A 14847-nucleotide genomic window follows, 5' to 3' on the forward strand; every position below is an offset into this window, starting at 1 on the left:
ATGTATCTTTTTGAATTGGTGTTGTCATTATCTTTGACTAAATACCTAGGAATGGGACTGCTGAATCATATAGTTCTATTTTTAAAACATACTCCATATTCATAGCGCTGCACCAATTTACATTCCCACTGACAGCACACCAGGGTTCCCTTTCCTTTACATCCTCACCAGTGTTTACTATTTGTCCTCTTTCTGAGGATGGCCATTCTGACAGGTGCGAGGTGGTGTCTCACTGAGGTTTTCATTTGCATTTCCCTGATGATCTGTTTACTTTCCGACTGTGCAGTTGTCTTTACCCTGATTTGAAATGGCCTGAACTGGAGTAAACAGGTTGCTGATGTTGTCCAAATCTGTGGTGTGACTGCTACTACTGTTTACAATGGCTTTCGGTTGAGATTTATTAAATTAGTTTTACGTGCACAATGTAATGATTCAGTATAAGCATAATCCTGTTTTTTGCTCTTCATAAATACTGTGGGGGTATTTAAAAAAAAAAAAAACTGAAGATTTGTGGCAACCCCATGTTGTGTTGAGCAATGCTATCGACATCATTTTCCCCCACAGCAGTTGCACATTTTGTGTTTGTGTCACCGTGTGATACTTTTTGCAAAATTTCACACTTTTTCATTATGATTATATTTATTAATGGTGAGCTGTGATCAGTGGTCTTTGGTGTTACCATCGTAACTGGTTTTTTGCTTTGTATTTTTAAATTAAGATATGGACCTTTTTTAGACATAATGCTATCATCACACAGTTAATAGACTCTGTGTGCTTAGTTGCTCAGTCATGTTCGACTCTTTGCAACCCCATGGACTGTAGCCCACCAGGCTCCTCTATCCGTGGGATTCTCCAGGCATGAATACTACAGTGGGTTGCCATGCCCTTCTCCAGGGGATCTTCCCAATCCAGGGATCGAACCCAGGTCTCCCACATTGCAGGTGGATTCTTTACCAACTGAGCCACCAGGAAACCCCCTGAATACTGGAATGGATAGCTATCCCTTCTCCAGGGGGTCTTCCTGACCCAGGACTTGAACTGGGGTCTCCTGCATTGCAGGCAGATTCTTTACCAGCTGAGCTTTAATGTAAACATTTATGCACTGGAAAACCAAAAATTAACGAGAATTACTTTACTGGGGTGGTCTGAAACTGAACCTGCGGCACTGCCGACGTATGTCTGTTATTTGTCAATATTGTGAAACAATCACAAGTCCAGTTACAGCTAACATCCATCTCTATGCCTAGAAAAAATTTTTTGACAAAAGGAAGGTCTAAACCTTTTGTTGTCATAATTAGTAATCCTTTCTTTCATAGTAACATTCATGGAAAAGTCTTTTCTGTAAAGTCTGTACTTTTCATGCTTGCATTCTGATGTTTGTTTAAAACTTGAGTCTGGAATATATTTGTATGTGGTGTGTGAATTAAGAATCTAGCTCCTGATAAACAGATGGTCCTTATTCCAACAATCCATGCTTTCCCTGCTTTGAATACCAAACTTCACACGTTGCTCAAACACCATCTGCCTTTTAAGTGGGAGAGGACAGTTATAATCATAAAACCACAGAGGACAGCCTCACCCCTACTCTCAGTGAAAGAAACACTGGCCACCCTGGTGTCACCTTACTCGAGGAGGTGTGCAGTTCTCAACCATCTCTGTACACTTGCAAGAGGGGGTACAGAGAGCAACCCGATCCTCCTGAGCTGGATTTAGTGAGAGGGGAGGTGGAAGGAGCGTGCATTTTCTACTTCCCAGGGCAGACTCCACGGCACCTGAAAGTGATGATCTTGTGTAAAATAATCAGAGAGCAGGATAAATACAACTCTGGTGCTCTGGCATCCCTAACAGCTTTAATGTGGGGTAGAACCACATAATAATAGTACCTGGTATGCGTGGCATCATCCTTATAAACAGCAAACCAAGGTTTATTTAGAGTCAGAGTTGTTGAGAGTCTTGCAGCATCATCATCTTTAAATAAATGACAACAGCTAGACCCCATGAGGGTGGTTCTTGACGTTCAGTGGTTTTCCCTGCTTGCTTAAGGGATTTAAAATAATTCATTCTCCTGGAAAAGAGCTCTAATAGTAAGCCACTAGAATCATAAGAACAATGAAAAGGATTATCCTCGTCACTGTCTCCTAGCAGCTACCCTTTGAGAACTTTTTATATAACAACTCTACATAAAATACTTCTATACTGGGAAGTCCTCCTGAAATATGCTTGTGTCCCCAAGTGAGAAATCTGAACCTTTGGAGAGGCTTAGTAATGAACCCAGGATCAGGACACCAGGGGAATGCGGCAATCCCAACAGTCAATGCCAGCCAAGTTCATTTTCTTTCTGCTCCTCTTCCTTTGCCCACGAGGTGATGGAACTGTCTTTGATGTAACTGATGAAAGGTTGAAACTAAAACAGTGACACAAAATTTTCTACTAAACTAGTCAAATTTTTTAAAAAAATGGTGAAGCCGGTACTCTTTTATGTTGTCAGTCATGCTATAAAAGGATATGAAGCTTTTGGAAAGCAATTTGCTGAGTGAAGTGGTGACAAATATGCCTGTGTTTTGATTTGCTTATGCTACTTACAAGAATCTATCACAGGGGACTTCCCTGGTGGCCCAGTGGTTGAGAATCTGCCTACCAATGGGTGGGACATGGGTTCGATCCCTGGCCCAGGAACCAAGATCCCACATTCCACAGGGCAATCTCACATGTTACAACCATTGAAGCTGTGCTCTCTAGAGCTCGTGATCTGCAACGAGAAGCCACCACAGTAAGAAACCCATACACCACAACCAGAGAGCAGCCCCACTCGCTGCAACTAAAGAAAGCCCAAGTGCAGCAATGAACACCCAGCACAGCCAATATACTAATTAATTAAAGAAAAGAATCTATCACAAAAACTCCCCTAAACTTTGAAGGTATTCGTTGTAGAGATTTTCATCACAGGATCATCTGTGAATGTGGTATAGAAGTACCGCAAATATTCAAGAGGAGCAGTTAAATGCTGCTGCATATGTTAAATGTAATAGTCATTATAAGTGATTGCTTGTATTAGGTGACAGCAGGATATAACGTTATCTACATTTTATTTCAAATCACAAATTAAAAAATACTAAAGGGTGATTTCTAAACAGGCTAAACATTTTAGACCTTAGCAAACTGCTATAATTCAAGTCAAGTGATTACTGTACACAAATGAAAAGATATGAAGTTGCTCCGTTTTAATCTCCACCACAGTTTGTTGCTTTAAAAAAAGAAAACTATCTGAGAGCCATAAGATTTGATGCTCAGAGGAGCATGTCTGTATGCGGAGGCAATGTCTTCTGTACAGTCTAAACGATGACATTGCAAGCAAAATAGAAAGACGACGTGCTTTGCCATCACAGGCTTAGAGAGCAGGGAGAAGCCTTAGTGATCAATCATTTCAATTATACAGAAAAGAAAACTAGTATTAAGAAGTTACATGATCCACCCAAAAAGTCACTGCTGTTTGGACACTACTTCTGAGCATCTGGGCTTCCCTGGTGGCTTAGATGGTAAAGAATCTGCCTGCAATGCAGGAGACCTGGGTTCGAGTCCTGGGTCGGGAAGATCCTCTGGAGAAGGGAAAGGCTACCCACTCCAGTATTCCTGCCTGGAGAATTCCATGGACAGAGGAGCCTGGCGGGCTACAGTCGAGGGGTTGCAAAGAGTCGGGCATGACTGAGCAACTAACAGCTCACTTTCTCAGTTTCTAAGCTGTTCTTCCAAAAGCCAACACACTGTGCCTTTTCCTGAGCAGGCTCACCATAATACTCAGTCAGTGTTAAATAATGATAGTCACTAACCATCAACAGAGAAGCCTGGAAAAGTCAAGTTTATGACTTCTGGAAAATACGTGTTCATACTCAAAATCTAGATTAAATCACAGTGCTGACCCCTTAAAATACAGCTTCTCCCACTGCAATTATTAGAGCAGGGTTAACTGAAGGCAGGCATTCTCAAACTCTGTCCTATGCCCTATTTCTTTGGAGAAGGAAATGGCAACCCACTCCAGTGTTCTTGCCTGGAGAATCCCAGGGATGGGGGAGCCTGGTGGGCTGCCGTCTATGGGGTCGCACAGAGTCGGACACAACTGAAGCGACTTAGCAGCAGCAGCAGCATGCTCTATTTCTAATCCATGGTTTAGAGGCTTTGCCAGACAAAACCACAGTATGATTTATACTGTCCATTTCTTTTCTCAGTCAGTGGTTAATTTGCCATTGTGATAACCTTTCCTATCAAGGGTCACTGTTACATTAAGTGACAATGATAGGCTTTGGAAACAAGACATCACAGTAGTCCCACAATGTGACAAGGGAAAATGCCTAATGCTAATAGTTTTTCCGCATGTAGAAAGGAGATATATATCGGAGGTTTTTTTTTTTTAATTGCTATGCCTATGAAAACAAATATCCTTTACAATACTTTATATTTTTATTGATTTTTGCCGTGCTGGGTCTTCGTTACCATGAGGGCTCTTCTCTAGCTGTGGGGAGCAGGGGCTACTCTAGTTGTGCGTGGGCTTTTCACTGCAGTGGCTTCTCTTGCAGGAGCGTGCAGGCAATAGTGTGTGGGCTTCAGTACTGGTGGTACATGAGCTCAGCAATTGCAGCTCCCAGAGAACAGACTCAACAGTTGTGGCACACAGGCTTAGTTGCTCCATGGCATGTGGGATCTTTCCAACCAAAGGCTCGAACCCGTGTCTCCTGCACTGACAGCCAGACTCTGAACCACTGAGCCACCAGGGACGCCCTACAATACTTTATGTAATCACTGACTTGAGACGTAAATTAAGACTGACTTTCCAAGCTGCACAGAGCAGGCATATTAGACTTGTTTAGTTCCTTCACTGTGACCAGTATCAATAGCAGCTCCCAAAGCACAGAGATTTCACACAACAAATACTCCCCAAAGGAACTGCAAAACTTGCGTTTTGAAAACTACCAAAAAGTTGTTGAAAGAAATGAAAGGAGACCTAACTAAAAGGGGAGGCCACACCACATTCATGAAGCAAAATACTGAATATTGTAAAGCTGGCCAATGCTCCAGAAATGCATCTGCAAATTCAAGGCAATCTCTATGAAAATCCTAAATCCAACAGCTTCTTTGACAAGCTGACACCAATGTTCACATGGAAATTCAAGAGACTCAGAACAGTCAAAATAATCTTGAAAAAAGGACAAGTTGAAGGATGTGCACTTTCTGATTTCAGAACTCATCACACCACAGTAAGCAAGACAACATGGTACTGATGAGGATCAGCACGTAGATCCATGTGTGACCCCACGGACTGTAGCCCATCAGGCTCCTCTGTCCATGGGATTCTCCAGGCAAGAATACTGGAGTGAGTTGCCATGCCCTCCTCCAAGGGATCTTCCCAACCAAGGGATTGAAACTGGGTCTCCAGCATTCCAGGCAGATTCTTTACCATCTCGGTCACCAGGGAAGCATACGGGATAGCTTAGAGAGCCTAGAAACGAATCCTCGTGTTCACAGCCAACTGTTTTCAACAAAGGTGCCACGATAGTTCAGTGGAGGAAACAGCAGTGTTTTCCACAAATGGTGCTGGGACAGCTGGAAATCTACATACAAAAGAATTAAGTTGGATCCCCCTACTTCATATCATATACAGAAATTAACTCAAAAATGCATCAGTGTATAAGAGCTGAAAGTGTAAAACGCTCAGAAGAACACATGGGTATAGGTCTTCATGACCTTGTACAAGCAATGGCTTCTTAGACATAATACCAAATGGATAAGCAACATAAGAAGAAAAATAGATAAACTGGGTCTCATGAAAATTAAAAATGTGCCTCAAAGGGTGTTATCAAGAAAATGAAAAGACAGGGACATACTGGTGGTACAGTGGTTAAGACTCCATACTCCCAACACGGGGGTCCAGGTTTAATTCCTAGACAGAGAACTAGTTCCCACACATCATAACTAAGTCCTGGCACAGTCAAATAAATATTAAGAAAGAAAGAAAGAAAATGAAAACACAACCTACAGAATGGGAGAAAATTATTTCACAAGATTTCATCTATGTGATAAGAGCCTAATATTCAGAATATACGAAGAACTCCTACACCTCAATAATAATAATACAAATAATTTTAAAATGAGCAAAGGATTTGAATAAATGTTTCCCCAAAGAAGATACATGAATGGCTCATAAGCTTCTGAAAGATGCTCAACATCTTGAGTAGCCATCAGGGAAATGCAAATTGAAACTACAATGAAATACCAGTTCATACCCATTAGAACAGGGCTTCCGTGGTATCTCAGATGGTAAAGAATCTGCCTGCAATGCAGGAGACCCGGCTTCAATCCCTGGATCGGGAAGATCCCCTGGAGGAGGAAATGGCAACGCACTTCAGTATTCTTATCTGGAGAATCCCAGGACAGGATCCTGGTGGGCTACAGTCCGTGGGGTCGCAAATGGTCGGATACAACTGAGCAACTGACACTAGATCTAGACTAGACCCACTCGCTATAATAAAAATTAAAAAAAAAAAAGCGGACAAAAACAAGTCTTCACACTACTGTGTATGAAAGAGATAACTTATTCCTACTGCGTAGCGCAGGGAACCCTACTCAATACTTGTTAATCACCTATATGGCAACAGAACCTAAGACAGAGTGGATGTCTGTATAACTGAATCACTTTGCTGTACAGCAGAAACTAACACAGCATCGTGAATCAACAGTAGTCTGATAAAAATGAGTTAAAAACAAACAAAAGCACGTGTGGACAAAGATGTGGAAAAGCTCATGGAAATGTAGAACAGTGCAGCCACTTTGGAGGATACTTGGGAAGTTTCCCAGTTAAACCCAGAATTATCACCTAGCTTTCAGAAAAAAGTTATCTGATTTAACATGTAGTCATCCTGTAGCGTGTTGGGCTTCCCTGGTGGCTCAGGTGGTAAAGAATCCACCTGCCATATTTTATTTTCTAAATACTAGGATGTGCTGGAAATTTACAATGAAAGAAAATAAAAATTTCATTGTGTGCAGAAATGTTTCCTTTGGCCTTTAAAAATTAGTTTGGTAAACATGTATGTTCAAACTCGGGCTCTTGGAAGCCTTTAGAATTTAACCTGCTCTGCATGGCTAGGTCCTCTCTAGCTCTATAGTAAGTGAGAGCCTGTAACAGGTAAGCCTGTAACTCGCCTGCCTGATTAAGCTGAGGAAACCAAGGACGCCTCAGGAGCATCAAGTTATTCCATATGGAAGGTTATCCATCCCATTTTCTTTAATATACTACCTGTATACAGGGGGTTGGGGTGAGGGGTGTCCACAAATTTATACCTCCTATTCAGGCTTTCTTCACTACATCGGAGCCTTTAACTAGGAACCAGCAATGCTCCTTCCTAAAATTTATTGCAATTGTGATTGTATATTTATTTGCGCAATCCTTCAACTTTCCTGGAACCTTCCTGAAGACAAAGCCCTTACTCATTTGGGGCTCACCTTTATATCCTTAGCTCCCAGTGCTATCATGAAGCATGATAATCTGTAATCAGTGTGTCATAGTAATACCCTGCTGCCTCTGCCGTTTGATTTGCTGTTGTAATCCTCAATGGACTCAGAAGCCATAAAACTGTCTTATAACAGCATATTAAGGAGGAGAATTTAAGTAGTGGGTAGGGACCTAACCAGCTATAGATGAAACATAGAAACTGTAGTGAGTACAGTTTATAAAATCTTCTCTGGCTTCAAGAGACCAAGTTTTTAAAGTCCTAGTTGATGTTCAAAGGTTCAGAGACAGTCTTAGAGATAGGTGTTAATTTTTTTTCCATAAAAGTGTGAAAAGGGAAAGAAAAATGTTAAGTGCTTGCTACTACTAAACCTGATCACAAGATTATTTAACCATTAAAGACTATCCATTTTACAATAGCGTATTTCTTAGAAAAAGTATATTCTCCATATCTCCACATGTTGAATAATAAATATGCTCCACATTTGAAAAAAAAATCATTACTTAAAAAAGCAAATTATCTGTGATTAATAAAACATCCTTCTGCATCAGAAGGCTTAGCAACCATGTTCACCAAGTTTTAACCCTATGCCAGCCAATGTCACAAGCAGTTATGTTTATGCCACAAAACAAAGTATATTTATAAGCAACTAGTGAAAAATCACCATGAATACACTTAAATACTTGATAATATAACTTGACAAAATGATTCTTTTCCTCTATCTGTATTTAAAGTGGTCACTTACCTGTATTCAAGGCTGTAAATAGACTTTTTCTTGAAGGATCTAAAATATAAGAGAAATATTTGTAAGATATACATTTTACAGGAAATATCACACAATAAACCATTTTACAAATAAAGTTCCCCCTCTCAAGTATAAAAAGATATTCCAAATAAGATCAAATGGTAGTTTAATGGTTTAATGGTGATATTATTCATTGTCACTGATTAAATATGTTAGGACAAACCACAGTTTTTTTCAATTTAAGAACTACTAAAATTCAAATTCAACAGTACTGAATTTACACGTGTCTTACACACTTTATGCTATTCCACCACTTACAGAACAGGAAAAGGGCCAGAATTTATGAAAGAAAGGGTGTGATTTCTAAAACTGCTAAGTATTAAATCCAGTTGTATTGCTATTCAGCTATGAAGGAAAAAATATATATACGCTCTTCCTTCAAATGGATATGATATAAAATTGTAAGCAGGGGAATTCTTTCACAATGTATGTATGCATTAAATCAAATTTATTCTAATTTTCATTGTCAATTATACACCCATAAAGCTGAAGAACAAACACAACCAGGAGTGGTGACAGGCACAGAGCTACCAAAGTCAGTCACGAGGAGATTATGAGCACGTTTTCCTGACACGATAGAGTCGTTTCTAGGGCAAAGGGCCAGCAGATCAGTCAGAAAAGTTGCCGCATTCTATCTGTGGAATTTTACAGAGACGATAATCTCTTAAAATATGTGGCCATTGTAAATAGAAAGCATTGATTTCCACTCAAGTAAAACCTCTGTGATACAAAAGCTCATAAATTCAATAAAAGGGCATTTTAGAATACTGAGGTTCTCTGTTCTGTAAAGGTATCCGAGGAATCAAGCTATTCTAACTCTGCAAGTGACCTTAGTCTCAAAGTTAGACACTTTTTCCCCAGGTACCAGTGTATGTGGAGATCATGGGGCTTTATCATCCATCAATAAAAAACACAAATTTCATAAACTGATGTCATCCCAACAAGGGGTCATTTGATGTCTCAGAAGTTTATTTAACACCTTGGACAGATGAGAACCTGTTGGCACTTGGAAGAATCTCTCTGCCAGTATCTGTACCTATTCTCTCTTGAATTCAATAGAAAAAAAAAGTGTTGGTAAATACTAATAGGTAATCAGCCTCAAGTTACCACAGGAACCTTCACATACATACATCTCTCTCTCTCTCTCTCTCTCTCTCACACACACACACACACACACACACACACACGTTGAGAAGGACGCAGAGCAATAGACACACTGCTTTGAGAGACTAACACCTTTCTGGAATGTTATTTAATGACATAATAACAAGTTCCCAAAGATTCATACAGTTTAACTCAGTGATCCCTCTTGTAGGGAAACCTCATGGATGTAACTAGAATCTGAAGCAATGAACAATGTTCACCTTCAAAGATGTTCATCCCAGTATAAGGCGCCACAGTGAAAGTCAGAAATTGTGTTCAGGAACCACAGAATTAGAAAACAGGAGACCATTTCATAGTCATTTAAAATGAAGACGCTCTCATGACATACTACTAAATTAATATAAAGCAGCCCAGCACAAGAGAGGGTACATACTATGCTCTGAGTTTTCTTGAAACAAAAGGAAAATGATTTGCAAAAGAAATGAACAGGAGGAAATGGAGCAGTTATTCGTGGTTGATGGGATGAAGGAGAACTGTGTAGCTTTCTGTCCTTTTTAGTCTCTCTAATATAAATATGCCTCACACATGACAGCTCAAGCTTCTCATTCACAATTATTCTTTCAGCTAAACAATCTTTTAGTTCACTGAATAACAACTGTTGATGTGCTTAAACTCTACTGTGGTAAACCTGCAAGAGAACATTCCATATAAGCAGTGGTCGCCCAGGCTTTCTGGCACCAGCGACTGGTTTCATGGAAGACAATTTTTCCATAGACCTGGGGGCAGGGTGGCGAGTTGTTGTGGGGTGGAGAGATGGTTTGGGGATGACTCAAGGGGATTACTTTTATTGTCACTTTATCTCTATTATTATTGCATCAGCTCCACCTCAGATCATCAGGCATTAGATTCCAGAGGCTGGGGACCCCAGAAGCATATACCACTTATGTTGTAAACCTGAAGATTAACCTTCAGAGCTGCAGCAATTACAAAGTGAGTGATTCAGAGAAGAGATAAAGAAAGAGGTGTGTGGAGGTGGAGGGGGTGAGGATAACATGGTTGGATCCAAAGTATAAAGTAAGCCATGAATTTCTATGCCATTACTATAGATCGCCACTTTCACATAATTTAACTCTGGAAGTTTTATTTCTTATCACCTTATAGCTTTGCTCTATCTGCTGATTTCTGTGTATCAAGTTTTAGCTACAGAACCAGCAGACTCTCAGAACAAGAAGAGCTCCCTCACTGTAAAATCTGCTATGGCTTTATTTCTCAGATTTTTTGTAAATAAAAGTCTGAGGTACCATGAAGCTGTCAACATTTTAACCTCCTACAAGCCAAGGATTTGAAAAGCCTCATCTTCCTCTTCTCTTCACCGGGAGGTCCCATACCTTTAGGAGGAGTTTTCAGAAAGTGTGCGTGACCTCTGGGTACAAAGGGCTTCAAATATAAGGATGCTGAGGAGCCATTCTGAAATGCTGGTTTTGGACGTTTTTCCTCATATTTGATGACAGCGGCATTACCAGCTAGAATAGAACAGAAAAGTGCATTTCAGTTTACTGATAACCACAGTATGAATCTTCCGTGACCTATCTGTCCCCCTTGAATTTGCAGGTGCTCATTAAGCACCTACACCACCTGCCAGTCGTTACTGGATGGTGGGGATACAACGACAGACAGCAGGTAGTTCTGTTTGCAGGGATGATCGTAACCAGGGTGATCACACATCCTGGTACAGCCCAAGTTCATGCCTCAGGTCCAGGGCAGCTGTCATCCCACATGAAACCTGGGAGGTGTTTTGGTATCCTTGGGGGTTCTGGAACCAATCCCCTGTGGTACCGAGGGATGAGTATTATCCACAAGCTCATCTGCAGCTGTGAAGATGAGATCAGGTTCTGACCCTTCTCTGGTGCAGCAAGAAGCTAAGACTCCAACATCTGCCCTAGAACAAAGGTGCCTAAGCCTCAGAGTTGAAACAGAAAATGGAATTCCACCTAAATAATAAAAGCATCTCTTGTATTCCGCACAAACCTTTCTTCTCTCACTCACACAGGAATTAACTCAGGGTTGGGGGCAGAGGGACGTTTCCAGGCGCTAAAGGAACTGAATAAAGGACTTTTGGAGCAAATTTGAGACTAGCCACCTGTGCTTAGACTGTGCTGTAATTCTGAGTCCATGACAGTTAACTAGCAAAAGGGGGCTCCCACAGAAGCAGGCCTACACCATTTCCCAGGAAGACGTCAGAGTTAAGGTGACCAAATACTCTACTAGGTTTGACATGTCATGGGTCCTGGAAAGGATGTCTGCTATCTTGCTAGTCTCTGATTTTGCTTCTCTGTCTTCACTGGGACCCTAAAGGCAATCTTCGCATTATCAAAAGACAATGACATTTGGAAATAAAAACACACCTTTAAAAAAATTAATGATTTATAACTCGTTGATTGTCTACCAGAGTGAAAATCTGAAACCACGGAGTAACCTGTAGACAAAGCCTTGCTTACTTGTATTTCTTCTTTTGCACAGTAATGCCTGGAGCCCCAGGCAATGAAAAGCTAAGTATCTTTCAGTTACATGAGACAACTGTGTAGATGGTGTGTTTATGTAGGTTCTCCATCAATGAGAAATTTCTCCTCATATTTATAGCTTCCCACTGGATTGAAAAAAATAACCCAAATCTTCTATTGGATCCTTAAGGTTTATAAGGAGCAGGGGAAGAGGCAAGCAAAACGAAGGAGCAGGGTCTATTTCCTGTGCTCTGAATTCAAAATAAGAATGCATTTTCACACCGCGTTTTTGGTAAAGGTGCACTGGGCCCGTCATGAGGTCCCATGAAACAGTGTTCCTGGCTCTGGTATGGTTGAGAGGACGATGAAAACTTTAGGAACATAACCAGCACCCCCATCATTACTGCACTGTTTCTGGCTGAGTGTTATCTACATTTTAGAATCATGCTGAGTGTCCAAAACCTTAAAGGAAAGGTTTGGAAACAATAGAATTGGCATGTAAAGATAACACAGAAAGCTGTTTCAGAGACTTGCCTGGGTGGCTCAGGGGTAAAAATCCACCTGCCAAGGCAGGAGTCACTGGTTCGACCCCTGATCCAGGAAGATCCCACATGTTGCAGAGCAACTAAGTCTGTGCGTCACCCCTCCTGAGCCTGTGCTCCGGAGCCTGAAGCCCACGCGCCCGAAGCCTGTGCTCCTAACAAGAGACCACTTCTCTGAGAAGCCTCTGAGGCCAAACAAACAGTAGACCCCACTCACTCCAACTAGGGAAAGCCCCTGTGGTGACGAAGACCCAATGCAGCCAAAAATAACACATAAAATTACATATATCAAAAAGGCTGTTTCCAATTTTAGTAAGTAGTAATAAAAACAGAGAAGAGCACCAGCAGTGACCTGATTAAGAGGGGGAGGGCATCAGTATGTCCTTATCATTCTGAAATTCTCCTTTTAGTTCTCCAGAACTGAATAATCTTTGAAAAAGTTCGCTGTCAGGAGGTCGGCTCCTACAAGGAATTTTAACAGCACTGCTTGGCTCTTGCTGAGAGGTTACCATGTTATACATAATGCTCAAGAGTGTAAACACAGCACTTTGCCCTTTTCTCTCCACATCTCAGGAGGGGGGAAAAAATCAAAAGAAATCTACTTAGAAAGTTTTATAGTTTTTTCAATTCCCATAAAAGTTTACCTTTTTTTCTATCTCCCCTTGGTAACCATACAAACCACTGGCATATTTATGTCACCATATACTTACTGGGCTGGAGGTTTGATCATTCACAACCTGGTTTCCAGGCTTAATTTCCCCCTCTGCCAACCAAGACGGGACTTTTTACTCATTTGTTTCAAAATAATTTTCAACACCCAATTCTAACCATCCAATTCCAGTCTAATTATTAACACTTACAATCACAAAGGTCTTTATCACCAATCTTGATCCCTTTCTTCACTTCACACTTTTGCAAAGGGATGAGATGTCAACCCTATTTACTAATATTTATAAATTTGAAGACAGAAATTTTCCCCTAGGCTAAACTGTCCAGCTCTACAACAGTCCTGAAGGATGTCACACTTGAACCTGGTGAAGACTTGCCATCACTCTGCCCTGATCAACGTCAAGTGCCCCCTGCAGGGAGCCATCTGTTTGTTCTTCCTGTGCCCAGGTAACGCTTAATACCGGGCCAAATCTACAGTCTTCCCTCCCACTGACAAGTTTCTGTCAATTTCCTATCCTTTGCAATTCCCTTCTTCCCTAGAACATGGAGACTTGAGTTTTCCAAAGCTGACAGGGAGCTAACGTAAATGTTAAACACTGAAGATACGACCACTACAAAATTCAACATAACTTTTTAAAGAACTGATGGGGAGTGACTTCATAGTCTTAAAGAAACAGAACCAAAGTGTCATAGAGCATGTCTTTTAGAATTTCATAGAAAATGGATATTGAGTTTCAATCAACATTTCCACCTATACTAACTCAAAATCTATGAAGGGAAGTGAATGATGTTATTGGTATCAACCGTATATTACAACAATCTGGATTCGAGTCTGGCTTTTCTTGACACATTTTGAAAACTATATTCAGTAGCAAATAAGTTGCCTATTCAGATTTTGAAAAACTGAATTTAACTTACAGACCTATTATAAATTCATATGCTAGTAAATCCACATGTTTTATTTCTAACCTTTGAACATAAAGACCTTCGGTTTCCAAAGGACTCGGTAAAAGGATTTGTCACGAAAGCAAAAGACTTTTCTCAAGAGGGACAATATTCCCGACTCGGTCATGTGCAGAACAGGAGGCGCTGGGGGCCAGCTGTCTCATGGCCGCCCTGGAGGCTCAGTCCTGCTGGCATGCGATCGCATCAGTGCTAACACGCGAGGGTCAACATTCCATATGACAAGGATAAAAATGAGCTTGACTTGGGGTACACACACACACACTTCCATTTATATGTAACACACACACATATACACATATGCACACACTCACATAAACACACACTCTTCCATTTTTATGTGACATAAATAAACACACACACACATATACACATATGCACACACTCACAGACACACACACACTCTTCCATTTATATGTAACACACACATATACACACATGCACACACTCACATAAACACACACTCTTCCATTTTTATGTGACATATATAAACACACACACACACCCACAGACACACACACCTCTCTCTCTCTGATCATCTACTATGCATGCCCCCTTCATTCTCTCCCATGTTACTAATGTGCTGACCTTGTGACCAACACTTACACGTCCCTCAGTTCTCTAAGGCTCTCCTCTAAGCTGGCCTGTCGCTTTCCGGTAAACCCCAACTGGAAGGACGACCTTTATTACAAGGCGCGATGCCTTGAGAATATTTCTCCTGCCTTCTATTTCAGCTGGGCAGCCAGCTGGGTATGCTGAGAATG

General features: G+C 41.0%; 1 protein-coding gene across 3 annotated transcripts in view; it reads right to left on the bottom strand.

Annotated features, from left to right (window-relative positions):
* Positions 1 to 14847, bottom strand: part of MTUS1 (microtubule associated scaffold protein 1) — a 189513-nt gene that overhangs the window by 70286 nt on the left and 104380 nt on the right. For all 3 annotated transcript variants that reach the window (XM_068969863.1, XM_068969862.1, XM_068969865.1), the window contains 2 exons: positions 10797 to 10931; positions 8245 to 8283 (listed from right to left, as the gene is read on the bottom strand). In XM_068969863.1, the coding sequence (XP_068825964.1) occupies positions 8245 to 8283; positions 10797 to 10931 (174 nt within the window). The remainder of the gene's footprint in view (positions 1 to 8244; positions 8284 to 10796; positions 10932 to 14847) is intronic.

This window comes from Capricornis sumatraensis, chromosome 4 (assembly GCF_032405125.1).
Source record: "Capricornis sumatraensis isolate serow.1 chromosome 4, serow.2, whole genome shotgun sequence".
Lineage (NCBI taxonomy): Eukaryota > Metazoa > Chordata > Mammalia > Artiodactyla > Bovidae > Capricornis > Capricornis sumatraensis.